Source organism: Erinaceus europaeus, chromosome 5 (genome assembly GCF_950295315.1).
Source record: "Erinaceus europaeus chromosome 5, mEriEur2.1, whole genome shotgun sequence".
Lineage (NCBI taxonomy): Eukaryota > Metazoa > Chordata > Mammalia > Eulipotyphla > Erinaceidae > Erinaceus > Erinaceus europaeus.
This window is the reverse complement of record NC_080166.1, coordinates 122412987-122427496: the sequence shown is the minus strand read 5'-3', so window position 1 is coordinate 122427496 and position 14510 is coordinate 122412987. Positions and strand designations below refer to the sequence as shown.

At 41.5% G+C, this 14510-nt stretch overlaps 1 protein-coding gene across 4 annotated transcripts in view; it reads left to right on the top strand.

The window, feature by feature from the left end:
* ATP8A2 (ATPase phospholipid transporting 8A2) overlaps positions 1–14510 on the top strand; it is a 641523-nt gene that overhangs the window by 125232 nt on the left and 501781 nt on the right. For all 4 annotated transcript variants that reach the window (XM_060191722.1, XM_060191724.1, XM_060191721.1 and 1 more), the window contains exons 7-8: positions 9796–9869; positions 13277–13346. In XM_060191722.1, coding sequence (XP_060047705.1) covers positions 9796–9869; positions 13277–13346 — 144 coding nt within the window. The remainder of the gene's footprint in view (positions 1–9795; positions 9870–13276; positions 13347–14510) is intronic.

Here is a 14510-nt window from a genome sequence, read left to right as displayed (position 1 = left end):
CCACCAGATCTCCGTATCCCATCCCCTCCCCTGATAGCTTTCCTATTCTTTAACCCTCTGGGAGTATGGACCCAAGGTCATTATGGGATATAGAAGGTTGAAGGTCTGGCTTCTGTAATTACTTCCCTGCTGAACATGGGTGTTGGCTGGTTGACCCATACTCCCAGCCTGCCTCTCTCTTTCCCCAGTAGGGTGGGGCTCTGGGGAAGCAGAACCAGGACATATTGGTGGGGTTGTCTGTCCAGTGAAGTCTGGTTAGTATGCTAGCATCTGGAACCCAGAGGTTGTGAAAAGAGAGTTAACATACAAAGCCAAATTGTTGACCAATCATGGACCTAAAGGCTGAAATAGTGCAGATAAAGAGTTGGGGGTGGGGATCTCCATTTTGTAGATAGCTAGGAGGCATATTTTATTATAGTCCAAAGGGCCTGTGGCTATACTTTTTTTTTTTTTTTTGCCTGAGCCTGAAATCTGATATGCAGGTGGATCCTAATTATTGTCTGGGGAGATGATGTCATGGCTGGGAAAAGGACCAGAAGAATGGATCAGGAAAGAGAGTAGCTCCCTAATAAGGGAAAGGTGTATAAATATTGTTGATTGTAAACCCCATCGATTTGATGTGATCTCGTGCCCATAATTAGCTTAGGAGCTTATGTGACCTCTGCATCCCTCTAGATCTGAGCTCACATTCTTTTCTAAATTTTTTTTTTTATTATTTATTTCTTCCCTTTTGTTGCCCTTGCTGTTTTATTGTTGTAGTCATCATTGATGTCGTTGTTGAGCAGGACCGAGAGAAATGGAGAGAGGAGGGGATGACAGAGAGGGGGAGAGAAAGATAGACACCTGCAGACCTGCTTCACCGCTTGTGAAGCGACTCCCCTGCAGGTGGGGAGCTGGGGGCTTGAACCAGGATCCTTACACTGGTCCTTGCGCTTTGCGCCACCTGCGCTTAACCCGCTGCACTACAGCCTGACTCCCTTGAGCTCACATTCTGTGGTCATAAGTAGGAACATTCCAAGCTGCCCCAATATCAGGCCCCATCTTCCTCAGGTGTAGCATAGAGTATGTTGTCCATCCTCCCTTCGGAGGATGGAATATTCTTTACCATTTTTGATCCATGTTGATGGCAAGGTCCTATGGGGGTCCACAAAGGAGTCTATTGTGTTGTTCCTGATAGAAATGACCAGTAACAATGGAGAGAGGGATTTATTCAAAGTCTGGGCCCATCATGTCTGTTTGAGAATCTCAGGACTCCCTGAATAGGGCCTCAGCTGATGGAATGGCCTGATTACTATCAGGAGATGTGGCACCTCTTATACCTCAGTGGTATAAGTGATATTTCAGAATGTGACATCATCATCCCCCTAAGATATTAGACTCCCTTGAAGTCTCCCCTCCCAGGGAGCTAGGGCTCAGCCTTGTCTGTGTTTGGAATCCAGGTAGGGTCCAAACTGAATCCAGCTGTGAGACTGGGTTCAGGATCTTTTCCTGGAAGTAGCATGCCCCATTTATCAGTGTCTGGGAACAAAACCACATTTCCTGTGTTTAACAAATCTGTTATGTGGGATGAGCAAAGACCCAAGTCATCCCAGCACAGCAACAACAATAGCAATAACAACAACAATAAACAACAGGGGCAACAAAATGGAAAAAATAGCCTCTACGAGTAGTGGATTCATGGTGCAGGCACCGTGTTCCAGAAATAAACCTGGAGGCAAAAACAAAAACAAAAAAACTAATGTATTAACAATTTGAGTCCACTGTTAAAATTCAATCGAATTACCAGTTTGAAGTCTTAAGTGCTTAGATTGAAGGAATATATACTCAGAACTATGGTCTATGCATCAAAAAGTTTGAGACATTCAATCCATTTTCCCTTCTCATATTGATTAAATAATGATTTGTGAGACTGTAAGTTACAGGAATGTATATTAACTCCATTCCCACCACCAAATGTCTGTGTCTCTCCCCCTCTCCCCTCCACAGTGAAGTTGAACATCTTTCAACCTCCCCTCCAGAGATTTTACTTTGATGCCATTCTCCAAACTCTGTCAGATCCTGCTTTGAGTTTCCCTTTCTGTTCTTCTTTCTCAACTTCTGTTTTTGAGTGGGATCATCCCATACTTGCCTTTGTCTTTCTGACTTATTTCACTTAACATAATTCCTTCTAGCTCTATCCAAGATGGATCATTAGTCTTAAAAGCTAAGTAGTATTCCACTGTGTATATATACCACAACTCAACAGTGTCAGTTGATCCCTTGGAAGTTAGAGCAAACTCAGGTCTCCAGAATGGGATCTTTTCCACCTCAGGAAGTGGCGTAAGAGAGGAGCTCAGCACCTGGAAGAGCAAGCCCAGAGCTTCATCTCTGACACCTAATACACCACATGATTTTGTGGCATTCTCTCCTATTTCTCTCCTTTTTTTTCCCTCCAAGGTTATTGCTGGGACGTGGTGCCCACACTATAAATTTATTGCTCCTGTTGGCTTTTTTTTCCCTCCTCCCCCCTTTTCCATTTTATTCTATAGGACAAGAGAAATTGACAGAAGAGGGGAGAGATAGGGAGAGAGAAAGATACCTGCAGACCTGCTTCACTGCTTGTGAAGTGTCCCTGTTGCAGGTGGGGAGCTGGGGGCTTGAACCTGGATCCTTGCATGGGTCCTTGAACATAGTACTATGTGCACTTATCCAGGTGTGCCACCACCCTGCTCCTCTTTTTCTCTTATAAACAAGCAAATAAACAAATTTAAAATAAAAAAAAAGAATTTTGGGGCTAGAGTAGGGTGTGTGCCAGGTGCATGACCCAAGTTTGAGTTCCAGCACCACAGGAATGGTTCTTTGGTGTGGTAGGAAGCTCTGGTGCTGTGGCCTCTTTTATCTATCTACCTATCTAATCTGTATCTGTTCACCTAGGTTTTCTTTTTATTTATTTATTTATTTATTTTTATTTAAGAAAGGATAAATTAACAAATCCATAGGGTAGGAGGGGTCGTTGTGGGTTGCAGAAGGTAGAAGGTCTGGCTTCTGTAATTGCTTCCCCGCTGAACATGGTCGTTGACTGGTCGGTCCATACTCCCAGTCTGCCTCTATCTTTTCCTAGTAGGGTGGGTCTCTGGGGAAGCGGAGCTCCAGGACACATTGGTGGGGTCTTCAGTCTAGGGAAGCCTGGCCGGCATCCTGATGACATCTGGAACCTGGTGACTGAAAAGAGAGTTAACATACAAAGCCAAACAAATTGTTGAGCAATCATGGACCCAAAACTTGGAATAGTGGAGAGGAAGTGTTAGGGGGGAACTTCTGCTTTCAGGTATATATTTTGCAGTAGTTTATGGATACGTGTGAACATATCCTCTCTCTCACAGAAACTGGTGTATATCTAGGTTTTGGGACTTGTTAGAAAGTGAACCACCTGGAATGGAATTAGAGAATACTATGAAAGGAAAGGTCTCATCTGAGTAATGAAGCTGAAGGGTTGTCATTCCACATGTGAAGTCTCTGGACACAGTCTGAGCTGAAGCATGTTGAGGTGGCAATCGTTGTGTTGATTAGGTTGCGATTGGCAGATGCAGTATTATTTGATATGGATTGGGAGAGGCATACGGGAAAGTGGGCCCTAGCCAAAGGTTCCAGGACTGGGGGAAGTAGAGGCTCTATAGTGGAGATGTGAGGTTCCTGCTGTCTTAGGGTTAAAAAAGACAATGGATAGTTAATGTTATCATCACATTATTTGGTAATTGGGTTAACTTTGAAAAGTCCTTTTGTTATGGTTTGCTTTACAGTACCCAGTATCTTGTATATAGCTGTGCTATTGGTTGCTTCTGATCTACTTGGTCTAGGCTTTTGAGAGAGTCCGCACATCAAATACACATCCTATCTATTAAAAAGACTCAGTCTGTGTTTTAAAAACTTCGAGACATGTAATTAATTTTCCCCCCTCTCATATTAATTAACTAGTGATTTATATGACTACACTTTACTAGGAGTGTACATAAACACCATTCCCACCACCAAAAGACTGTGACCCGTCCCTCCCACCCACTCCCACCCCCCACTGTCCCGGGAAGCTGCATGTCTACCCCTCACCACAGGGTTTTTACTTTGGTGCCCTACTCATCTAGGCTTTCTTGTCTTGTCTGTCAGTCTACCTGTCTGTCTATCTATATGAATGGAAAAAGAGTCCGAGAGTTGTGTGTATGTGAAGTCCAGCTCGTAAAAACAAGTAAACAAAGAAACACATAAAAACCCACAAAACTCTTACTCTAAGTGGTTTCAGACACTCAAGGGACAATCATGTATGTATAAGAACACCACATAGAAAACCATTTTTCAAACAACATTCCAAGGGAATAGTTTCTTATGTACATGAGACTTCTTAGTACTTTATTACTGAGATATAAATGTTCCTTTATTTAGATTATAAAGATGGGAGAAAGCCATAAATTCCCTTGTCCTACCAATTTGAATTAAAAAATCCATTGCCTTTTCTCTTTCAAAAACTTAACTAGTTTTCCTTTCTAGATTAATTAATTGCTGCTTCTGTAATTAAACCATTTACATTATATATATATATATATATATATATATATATATATATATTTTACATTCAAAAGCACTTCAATTTCCTAAGTAGCCCTTGTTTTTGTACTGACTGGTGGGTTGTTAAAATAGTTCTATAGCTTCTATTCTTTGACATCTCTTTATTTTGTTTTTATTTTTTTATTTTTTTATTTAAGAAAGGATTAATTAGCAAAACCATAGGGTAGGAGGGGTACAATTCCACACAATTCCCACCACCCAATCTCCATTTCCCATCCCCTCCCCTGATAGCTTTCCCATTCTCTATCCCTCTGGGAGTATGGACCCAGGGTCATTGTGGGTTGCAGAAGGTAGAAGGTCTGGCTTCTGTAATTGCTTCCCCGCTGAACATGGGTGTTGACTGGTCAGTCCATACTCCCAGTCTGCCTCTCTTTTTCCCTAGTAGGGTGGGTCTCTGGAGAAGCGGAGCTCCAGGACACATTGGTGGGGTCTTCAGTCTAGGGAAGCCTGGCCGGCATCCTGATGACATCTGGAACCTGGTGACTGAAAAGAGAGTTAACATACGAAGTCAAACAAATTATTGAGCAATCATGGACCCAAAGCTTGGAATAGTGGAGAGGAAGTGTTAGGGGTACTCATTTCAAACTCTAGTGTACTACTGCTTTCAGGTATATATTTTGCAGTAGTTTACGGACACGTGTGAACATATGCTCTCTCTCACAGAAACTGGTGTATATCTAGGTTTGGGGACTTTGTTAGAAAGTGAACCACCTGAGATGAAATTAGAGTATACTATGAAACGAAAGGTCTCACCCGAGTAATGAAGCTGAAGGGTTGTCATTCCACACGTGAAGTCTCTGGACACAGTCTGAGCTGAAGCATGTTGAGGTGGCAATCATTGTGTTGGTTAGGTTGCGATTGGCAGATACAATATTATTTGATATGGATTGGGAGAGGCATACAGGAAAGTGGGCCCTATCCAAAGGTTCCAGGACTGGGGGAAGTAGAGGCTCTATAGTGGAGATGTGAGGTTCCTGCTGTCTTAGGGTTCAAAAAGACAATGGATAGTTAATGTTATCATCACATTATTTGGTAATTGGGTTCACTTTGAAAAGTCCTTTTGTTAGGGTTTGCTGTACAGGACCCAGTATTGCTGGTGGGAATGTAAATTGGTCCAGCCTCTGTGGAGAGCAGTCTGGAAAACTCTCAGAAGGCTAGACATGGACCTTCCATATGACCCAGTAATTCCTCTCCTGGGGTTATACCCCAAGGACTCCATAACACCCAACCAAAAAGAGGTGTGTACTCCTATGTTCATAGCAGCACAATTCATAATAGCTAAAACCTGGAAGCAACCCAGGTGCCCAACAACAGATGAGTGGCTGAGAAAGCTGTGGTATATATACACAATGGAATACTATGCAGCTATCAAGAACAATGAACCCACCTTCTCTGACCCATCTTGGACAGAGCTAGAAGGAATTACGTTAAGTGAGCTAAGTCAGAAAGATAAAGATGAGTATGGGATGATCCCACTCATCAACAGAAGTTGAGTAAGAAGATCTGAAAGGGAAACTAAAAGCAGGACCTGACCAAATTGTAAGTAGGGCACCAAAGTAAAAACCCTGTGGTGAGGGGTAGACATGCAGCTTCCTGGGCCAGTGGGGGGTGGGAGTGGGGGGGAGGGATGGGTCACAGTCTTTTGGTGGTGGGAATGGTGTTTATGTACACTCCTAGTAAAATGTAGTCATATAAATCACTAGTTAATACGAGAGGGGGAAAATTAATTGTATGTCTCGAAGTTTTTTAAAACACAAACTGAATCTTTTCAATATATAGGCTGTGCAATTGATATGCAGACTCTCTCAAAAGCCTAGACCAAGTAGATCAGAAGCAACCAATAGCACAGCTATATACGACATCTCTTTATTTTGGAATCTACTCTTAACTATGTGCCTTTCTTTTGCTTTTAAATTGTATACTAACTTCCACTGTATAGAAGTTCTGGAATTTAATTTACATCATCCTTTCAGATATTGAACACTGTTTCTTAAACTTTTCCACATACTTTGTTGTCGTTGCTATTGTCTGTCTTCACTGCTTCAGGATGACTTTTTCAGATAGAAGACTGACAGAGACAGAGAGGAATAGACAGCATAACACCTTTGGTCAGAGTGACACTCTTCTATCTGAAAAAGTCATCCTGGAGCAGTGAAGACAGACAATAGCAACAACAACAACCAAGTATGTGGAAAAGTCTAAGGAACAGTGTTCAGTATCTGAAAGGATGATGTAAATTAAATTCTCTAACCTGGTCCTTGCTCATGATAATGTGAGTACTTAACTGAGTATGCCAACACATGTCCCCCTGGCTTGGACTTTTTAATTTAGTGAAGTTTGTCTTTGACTGGGACTTTTGTCTGGCAATTTCTTTTCTTTCTTTCTTTCTTTTTAATTTAAATTAAAAGCATTTAAAATTAGTTAAAACATTAAATTGTGATTAGTAGGTTACAAGATTGTAGGACTGGGAGTTGGGCGGTAGCTCAACAGGTTAAGTGCAGGTGGCGCAAAGCGCAAGGACCGACGCAAGGATCCTGGTTCGAGCCCCTGGCTCCCCACCTGCAGGGGAGTCGCTTCACAGGCAGTGAAGCAGGTTTGCAGGTGTCTGTCTTTCTCTCTGCCTCTCTGTCTTCCCCTCCTTTCTCCATTTCTCTATGTCCTGTCCAACAACAAAGACATCAATAACAACAACAACAACATTAATAACCACAACAATAAAACAACAAGAGCAACAAAAGGGAATAAATAAAGTTAAAAAATTGTATTAAAAAAAAAGATTGTAAATCAACACAATGATTGCCACCTCAACATGCTTCAGCTCAGACTGTGTCCAGAGACTTCACATGTGGAATGACAACCCTTCAGCTTCATTACTCGGATGAGACCTTTCCTTTCATAGTATACTCTAATTCCATCTCAGGTGGTTCACTTTCTAACAAAGTCCCAAAACCTAGATATACACCAGTTTCTGTGAGAGAGAGGATATGTTCACACGTATCCATAAACTACTGCAAAATATATACCTGAAAACAGAAGTACCCCCCTAACACTTCCTCTCCACTATTCCAAGTTTTGGGTCCATGATTGCTCAACAATTTGTTTGGCTTTGTATGTTAACTCTCTTTTCAGTCACCAGGTTCCAGATGTCATCAGGATGCCAGCCAGGCTTCCCTGGACTGAAGACCCCACCAATGTGTCCTGGAGCTCTGCTTCCCCAGAGACCCACCCTACTAGGGAAAGATAGAGGCAGACTGGGAGTACGGACCGACCAGTCAATGCCCATGTTCAGCGGGGAAGCAGTTACAGAATTCAGACCTTCCACCTTCTACAACCTACAATGACCCTGGGTCCATGCTCCCAGAAGGATAGAGAGTGGGGAAGCTATCAGGGGAGGGGGTGGGATATGGAGATTGGGTGGTGGGAATTGTGTGGAGTTGTACCCCTCCTACCCTATGGTTTTGTTAATTTATCCTTTCTTTTTTTTTTATTTTAATTTTTTATTTAAGAAAGGATTAGTGAACAAAAGCATAAGGTAGGAGGAGTACAACTCCACACAATTCCCAACACCCAATCCCCATAACCCACCCCCTCCCCTGATAGCTTTCCCATTCTCTATCCCTCTGGGAGCATGGACCCAGGGTCTTTGAGGGATGCAGAAGGTAGAAGGTCTGGCTTCTGTAATTGCTTCCCCGCTGAACATGGGCGTTGACTGGTCGGTCCATACCCCCAGTCTGCCTCTCTCTTTCCCTAGTAGGGTGTGACTCTGGGGAAGCTGAGCTCCAGGACACATTGGTGGGGTCTTCAATCCAGGGAAGCCTAGCCAGCATCCTGGTGGCATCTGGAACCTGGTGATTGAAAAGAGAGTTAACATATGAAGCCAAACAATTTGTTGAGCAATCACGGATCCCAGGCTTGGAATAGTGGAGAGGAAGTGTTAGGGAGGTACTCAGTGCAAATTCTAGTGTACTTCTGCTTTCAGGTATATATTTTGCAGTAGTTTATGGATACCTGTGAACATAAGCTCTCTCTCACAGAAACTGGTGTATATCTAGATTATGGGACTTTGTTAGAAAGTGAACTACCTGAGATGAAATTAGAGTGTACTATAAAAGGAAAGGTCTCACCCGAGTAATGAAGCTGAAGGGTTGTCATTCCACACGTGAAGTCTCTGGATACAGTCTGAGGTGAAGCATGTTGAGGTGGCAATCGTTGCTTTGGTTAGGTTGTGATCGGCAGATGCAATGTTATTTGGTTTGGATTGGGAGATGCATACGGGAAAGTGGGCCCTATCCAAGGGTTCCAGGACTGGGGGAAGTAGGGGCTCTATAGTGAAGATGTGAGGTTCCTGCTGTCTTAGGGTTCAAAAAGACACTCAATAGTTAATAAATTTGTTAATTTATCCTTTCTTAAAAAAAAAAAAAGATTGTAGGATTACAGTGTATAGCTCCACACTACACCCACCACCAGAGTTTTGTATCCCTCTTTCTGGCCATTTCTTGAAATTATACAGGTCTCCTCTATTTACATGCTATATTTCTAGGGAACCCTTTACCTGCAGCATTTGTGGGTGAATTTAGTATTACTTGCTAGTCAGATTATTTTGAATCCTGGTGCCAACACTCACTGTTGGCCATGATCTAGTTATTTCTTTTTGAGCCTCAGTTTCCTCATTTGCAAAACAGATAATTTAAAGATTAATAGGTCAAATCACTTCATCCTTACCCAAATCCCATGAACTCTGTGCTGTTGATCTCATTATATAGAGAAGAAAAACTGAAGCACACAGCATTTATGGGCCTTATTCCCGGTTATACTGCTAGAAAGATTCCACAGGGAGATTTTAACCCAAGTGTTCAGCGCAACTCCAGAAATGTGCACATGACACTCTGTACTTCTGCACACAATTGTAGGAATAGTCAAGTGTTTGTATGTAGATACATGCTGTTCTGACCTAACTCTTTTACTCCCTCTTCCTTTGATTTTTATTTTCCATTCAGTATAATTGCAAAGAAGCTACATAGCCATTTGCACTGAAACTTTTCTTTTGTTCTAGTTTCTTTTGTAAAGTGAGCAATTGGGCTTTTTTGTTTTAAACTTTATGGTTTAGTTATAGAATAATTTTTCCTTAAAAATTTAAATACATTTCTCATTGCTGGTGTTTTCTTTAATGCTTTTCTGTCTTTGTCCCTCGTTTTCTAGGTGGCAGTGGGAGACATTGTGAAGGTCATCAATGGGCAGTATCTTCCAGCAGACATGACCCTGCTGTCATCCAGGTCAGATACACTAGTGGCACAGCTTTTAGAGTAAAAGAAATATAAAATATGAATGGTGATAGACATTTTGCCCCCACTCCCCCCATGCTCACCCATCTTCCAGCCAGCATCTTTCTTTCTTATCTACTCATGTAGAACTGTTCATCTGCCTTTTTCCATCCTGCTTCAGCGCTCCCTTAGCATCTTTTTTCTGACTTCTATTTATTCATTATAGTCTGGTAGCTATTCTGCGCTATATCTTACTTGTTGGGAAAAATTCCAGGGTGGGTGGGATCAGTCATTCTGTAACAGCAGACGTGGGATTTCAGAACCAGCCTCCGTGAGCTTCAGCCAACAGTCTTTGTGACAGAGCCCAGTCCTCCTATTCCAAGCTGTTCAGAGAACCATAGTGTTTGCTAAAAGTAGCTATGGCCTGCAAATGGTGTTTCTACTTCATATATCCACATTTGTTCCTTTCTGCCCAAATGTCATTGCCACATTCTCTAGATAATATTATGCTAGAATAGTACCATTCAAGGTAGCATAAGTAATAGATAGGGAAATTCCTGATGTTTCCTTAGTTTTACTACATGAAAGTATATAATAAAGGAAACCAAAATTAGGGTAACAGTAAACTTGTAGTTCTGAGTTCAAGGCTAAATTAAATGATGTTAAGACTGAAACTTCTATATTTATGTGTTAGGAATCTTAGATGATCAAACTGTGTCTTTGATTGAAGATGGTATTTCTTTCTTTTTTTTATTTAAGAAAGGGAAGATGGTATTTCTTTTATTGGCTTGAGCACTCCATACATTTTGGGCCTTATCATGATTTTTTTCTCACTTGAGATAAAAGGTTTAAAAATAAGACTCTAGGCCCATGAAGGAGGAGAGGATTTATGTTTGTCCTTTTGTTCAGTAACAGAGACACTCTTAAAAAATAGTAAAATGGTGAGATAAGTCAAAAAGAGAAGGACAAATACCAAATTATCTCAGTTACAGGTGGAATTTAAGAAACAAGGACATAGGGAGTCAGGTGTTAGCGCAGTGGGTTAAGCTCACATGGCACAAAGCACAAGGACCGGCGTAAGGATCCTGGTTCGAGCACCTGGCTCCCCACCTGCAGGGGAGTTGCTTCACAAGTGGTGAAGCAGGTCTACAGGTGTCTGTCTTTCTCTCCCCCTCTCTGTCTTCTCCTCCTCTCTCCATTTCTTTCTGTTCTATCTAACAACAACGACATCAAGATCCACAACAATAATAAATACATCAATAAAACAAGGGAAACAAAAGGGAATGAATAAATTAATATTAAAATAAATAAAAAAATATATTTAAAAAAGAAACAAGGACAGAAAGGGAAAACACAAAGCAAAATTTGGATTGGGTGTGGTGTATCTCACCAAAGCAAAGGACTCTGGGGAAGCAGGGAGAGGGAGTGGGCAGGTCTTTGGCATCCTGGTGCGTGATGGTGGAAAAGGACCTAAGTTGGGGCTGAGAGTATTCTACAGAGATTTATCATGGGAAGATGAGAACATTTTTAAAAACCATTGTTTCTCTTGAGGATCAGGTGGTGGCACACCAGGTTAAATGCACATAGTACTAAGCGCAAGGACCAGTGCAAGGATCCAGGTTCGAACTCCCGGCTCCCCTCCTGCGGGGGTTGGGGCACGCTTCACAAGTGGTAAAGCAGTTCTGCAGGTGTCTGTCTTTCTCTCCCTCTATCTATCTCCCCCTCCTCTCTCATTTTCTCTTTGTCCTATCCAGTAAAATGGAAAAAAAATGGCCACAGAAGCAGTGGATTCCTAGTGCTGGTACTGAACCCCAGCGATAACCCTGAAGGCAAATAAATACATTTTTCTTTTAATATTTATTTATTTAATTTTTATAGAGACAGAAATCGAGAAGGGATGGGGAAGAAGACATCTACAGTACGGCTTCACAGCTTGTGAAGCTTCCCTGCTGCAGGTGGCGGGGAGGGCTTTGAACATGCGTCCTTTTGTATGATAACATGCACACTCTACTAGGTGTGCCACTTTCTGGTCCCCTAGGAGATGAGAAATGTACCCATGTGTCAACAACCATTCTGTAAACCATTAATATCCCAGTCAAATGGAAAAAAGAGATAGTAAAATAGGCTGAGTAACAGCATAATTGTTTTGTAAAGAGGCTTTCATATCTGAGGTTCTGAGGTCCCAGGTTCAATCCCCAGCACCATCATAAGCCAGAGCTGAGCAGTGTTCTAGTAAGCAAAGGAAGGAAGGAAAAAAAAGGAAGGGAGGAAAGGAGGAAGATGTGCTTGGGGTGGCTTTTCCAGTCAGGAGCTGACTGAGCCATAGACTTTAAGATCATCCAAATGCAATTATTGGGTCTTTTTAAATTTTTTATTATTTCTTTATTTCTTTTTCTTTTTAAAATTTTTTTTGCCTCCAGGGTTATTGCTGGGGCTCAGTGCCTGCACTATGAATCCACTGCTCCTGGAGGCTGTTTTTTGCCCTTTTGTTGAGCTTGCTGTTTATTGTTGTTGTTATTATTACTGTTGTTATTGCGTAGGACAGAGAGAAATGGAGAGAGGAGGGGAAGACAGAGGGAGAGAGAAAGATAGACACCTGCAGACCTGCTTCACCACTTGTAGCAACCTCCTCCAGCAGGTGGGGCACAGGGGGCTCAAACAGGGATCCTGCACTGGTCCTTGTGCTTTGTGCCAGGTGAGCTTAACCCACTGTGCTACTGCTGGGCCCCCAAATTTGTATTTTAATGGTGTGTATATGGAGTTAGGGTTTACAGTGCAGTTGTTGACATGGGTGCAGTTTCTCATGTTCCCATGGAAGTTCTTTGCAGAACACTCTCACAGCTTAAGTCCTTTTACATCATCATGTAAGAAGATCCTGAGGTTTTCTTTACCCTTCCTCTCCCCCTTCTACCCCAGAGTACTTTGTTTTGGTATAATATACCACAGCCAGTCCAGGCTTCACTTTGTGGTTTTTCCTTTTTTCCCCTTATTTATTAAATTCCACCTATAAGTGAGATAGTCTGGTATTTGTTCCTGTATTTTTGGTTTATCTCATTTAATGTCTTCCAAGTTCCATATAAGATGAGGTAAAGGAGATAACTTCAGCCATGATTGGGTCTCTGCTAGGGCATTGTGTTCCCATAGCATGCCCCTCCTCTCTCCTTCTAAGCTTGACTAGTAGTGGTCAGGCAGTCAAGATGGGGAGCCTATAAGATTAGCTCATAGGCAAACATCTTTGTATTGGCATTGAGTACTCACAGTGATAGTTTATCTTCTAATCTATCATTGCTACTGAGGTGGTTGTTTATGACACAATTTGAAAGGCCCATCAGTAGATTGAGTTCCAGTAGGAGTGACTTTATGAGTTGTGAATTTGTGAAGAGGATATACTGAACTTTTTTTCCTCCCTCTCTCTTCAGTGAACCTCAGGCAATGTGTTATGTTGAAACGGCTAATCTAGATGGGGAGACAAACCTTAAAATACGTCAGGTAAAGTCACCTTGTATGACTTGTATTGTTATCAAGGTCCAAATTGCAAGTACCAGTCTTGCTTTCCTCAGATTTCCCTAGAAAAATATGTGTTTTGCTGTATTTTCTGAAGGATTTGAAAACACTGATTTGCAAGGATACCTGCAATTGTGTTCATAGCATCACTGTTTGCAGTAACCAACACATTCACATAAGTGTCCATGAAAATATGACTGAGTAAAGAAGTTGTGCACGTGAGTGGAATACTACTTGGCCATTGAAAAGGATGTTATTATGTGGTTTTTTTTTTTTATGAAAAAACAAAACAAACAAACAAAAAACACCAAAAAGTGGATGGAACTGAGGAGATCTCACTAAGTGAAATAAATAAGGAAATAAAGTACAACTACTAAATGATTTCATTCATATGTGAACTATAAATCACTAAACCAAATGAACTTGTGAAAATTAATAGTAATCATACTGACTCATATTCTGTGTAAACTGTGGTGGTTAACAGTGACTGGGAGGAAGTGGGGAGATAAGTATAGAGGTCTCTGGTGTAATGGAATTGGTGAATATGCTAAGTTGTATATATACACACACGTACATAGGCATGTGCATATGAGACTGTATTCTGAAGATCTTGTAGTGCTGTAAACCAGTATTAAATCAACAACAATAAAAAAGTCCTGCCGTAGAGGTATTTCTTAACACTAATGGAAGGTATGCCACATATGTGCCTCTGATTATGAAGAGAACTCCTTGAGAATGACAGCAGAGCTGTAGAAAATGATTTTATCAAAGGGCATCATGCCATTAAAACCTTTTTTTTTCCTTTTTAACTGCCTGGGAGGTGACACAGTGGCTAGAGCATTGGACTTAAAGGCATGACATCCTGAGTTTGATCCCCAGTATCTCATGTGCTGGAGTGATTCTCTGGCTCTCTCCTTTCTTTTTCTCTCTTATGTTTTAGAAAACAAATAAATTGCAACTGAAATGCTTCTAATATTCTATTTATTAAGGTAATACTACATTATAATAAAAGTTTCAGGGGTGTAGCCTTATAATCCAACTCTTAATACAGTATATTAAGCTGATGGGCTTTAGGTTGCTACTTCTCCTTTGGCAATTGTGACTAAAGCAAGTATGAACACAGGGGTACATACGTTCCTTCAAATTAGT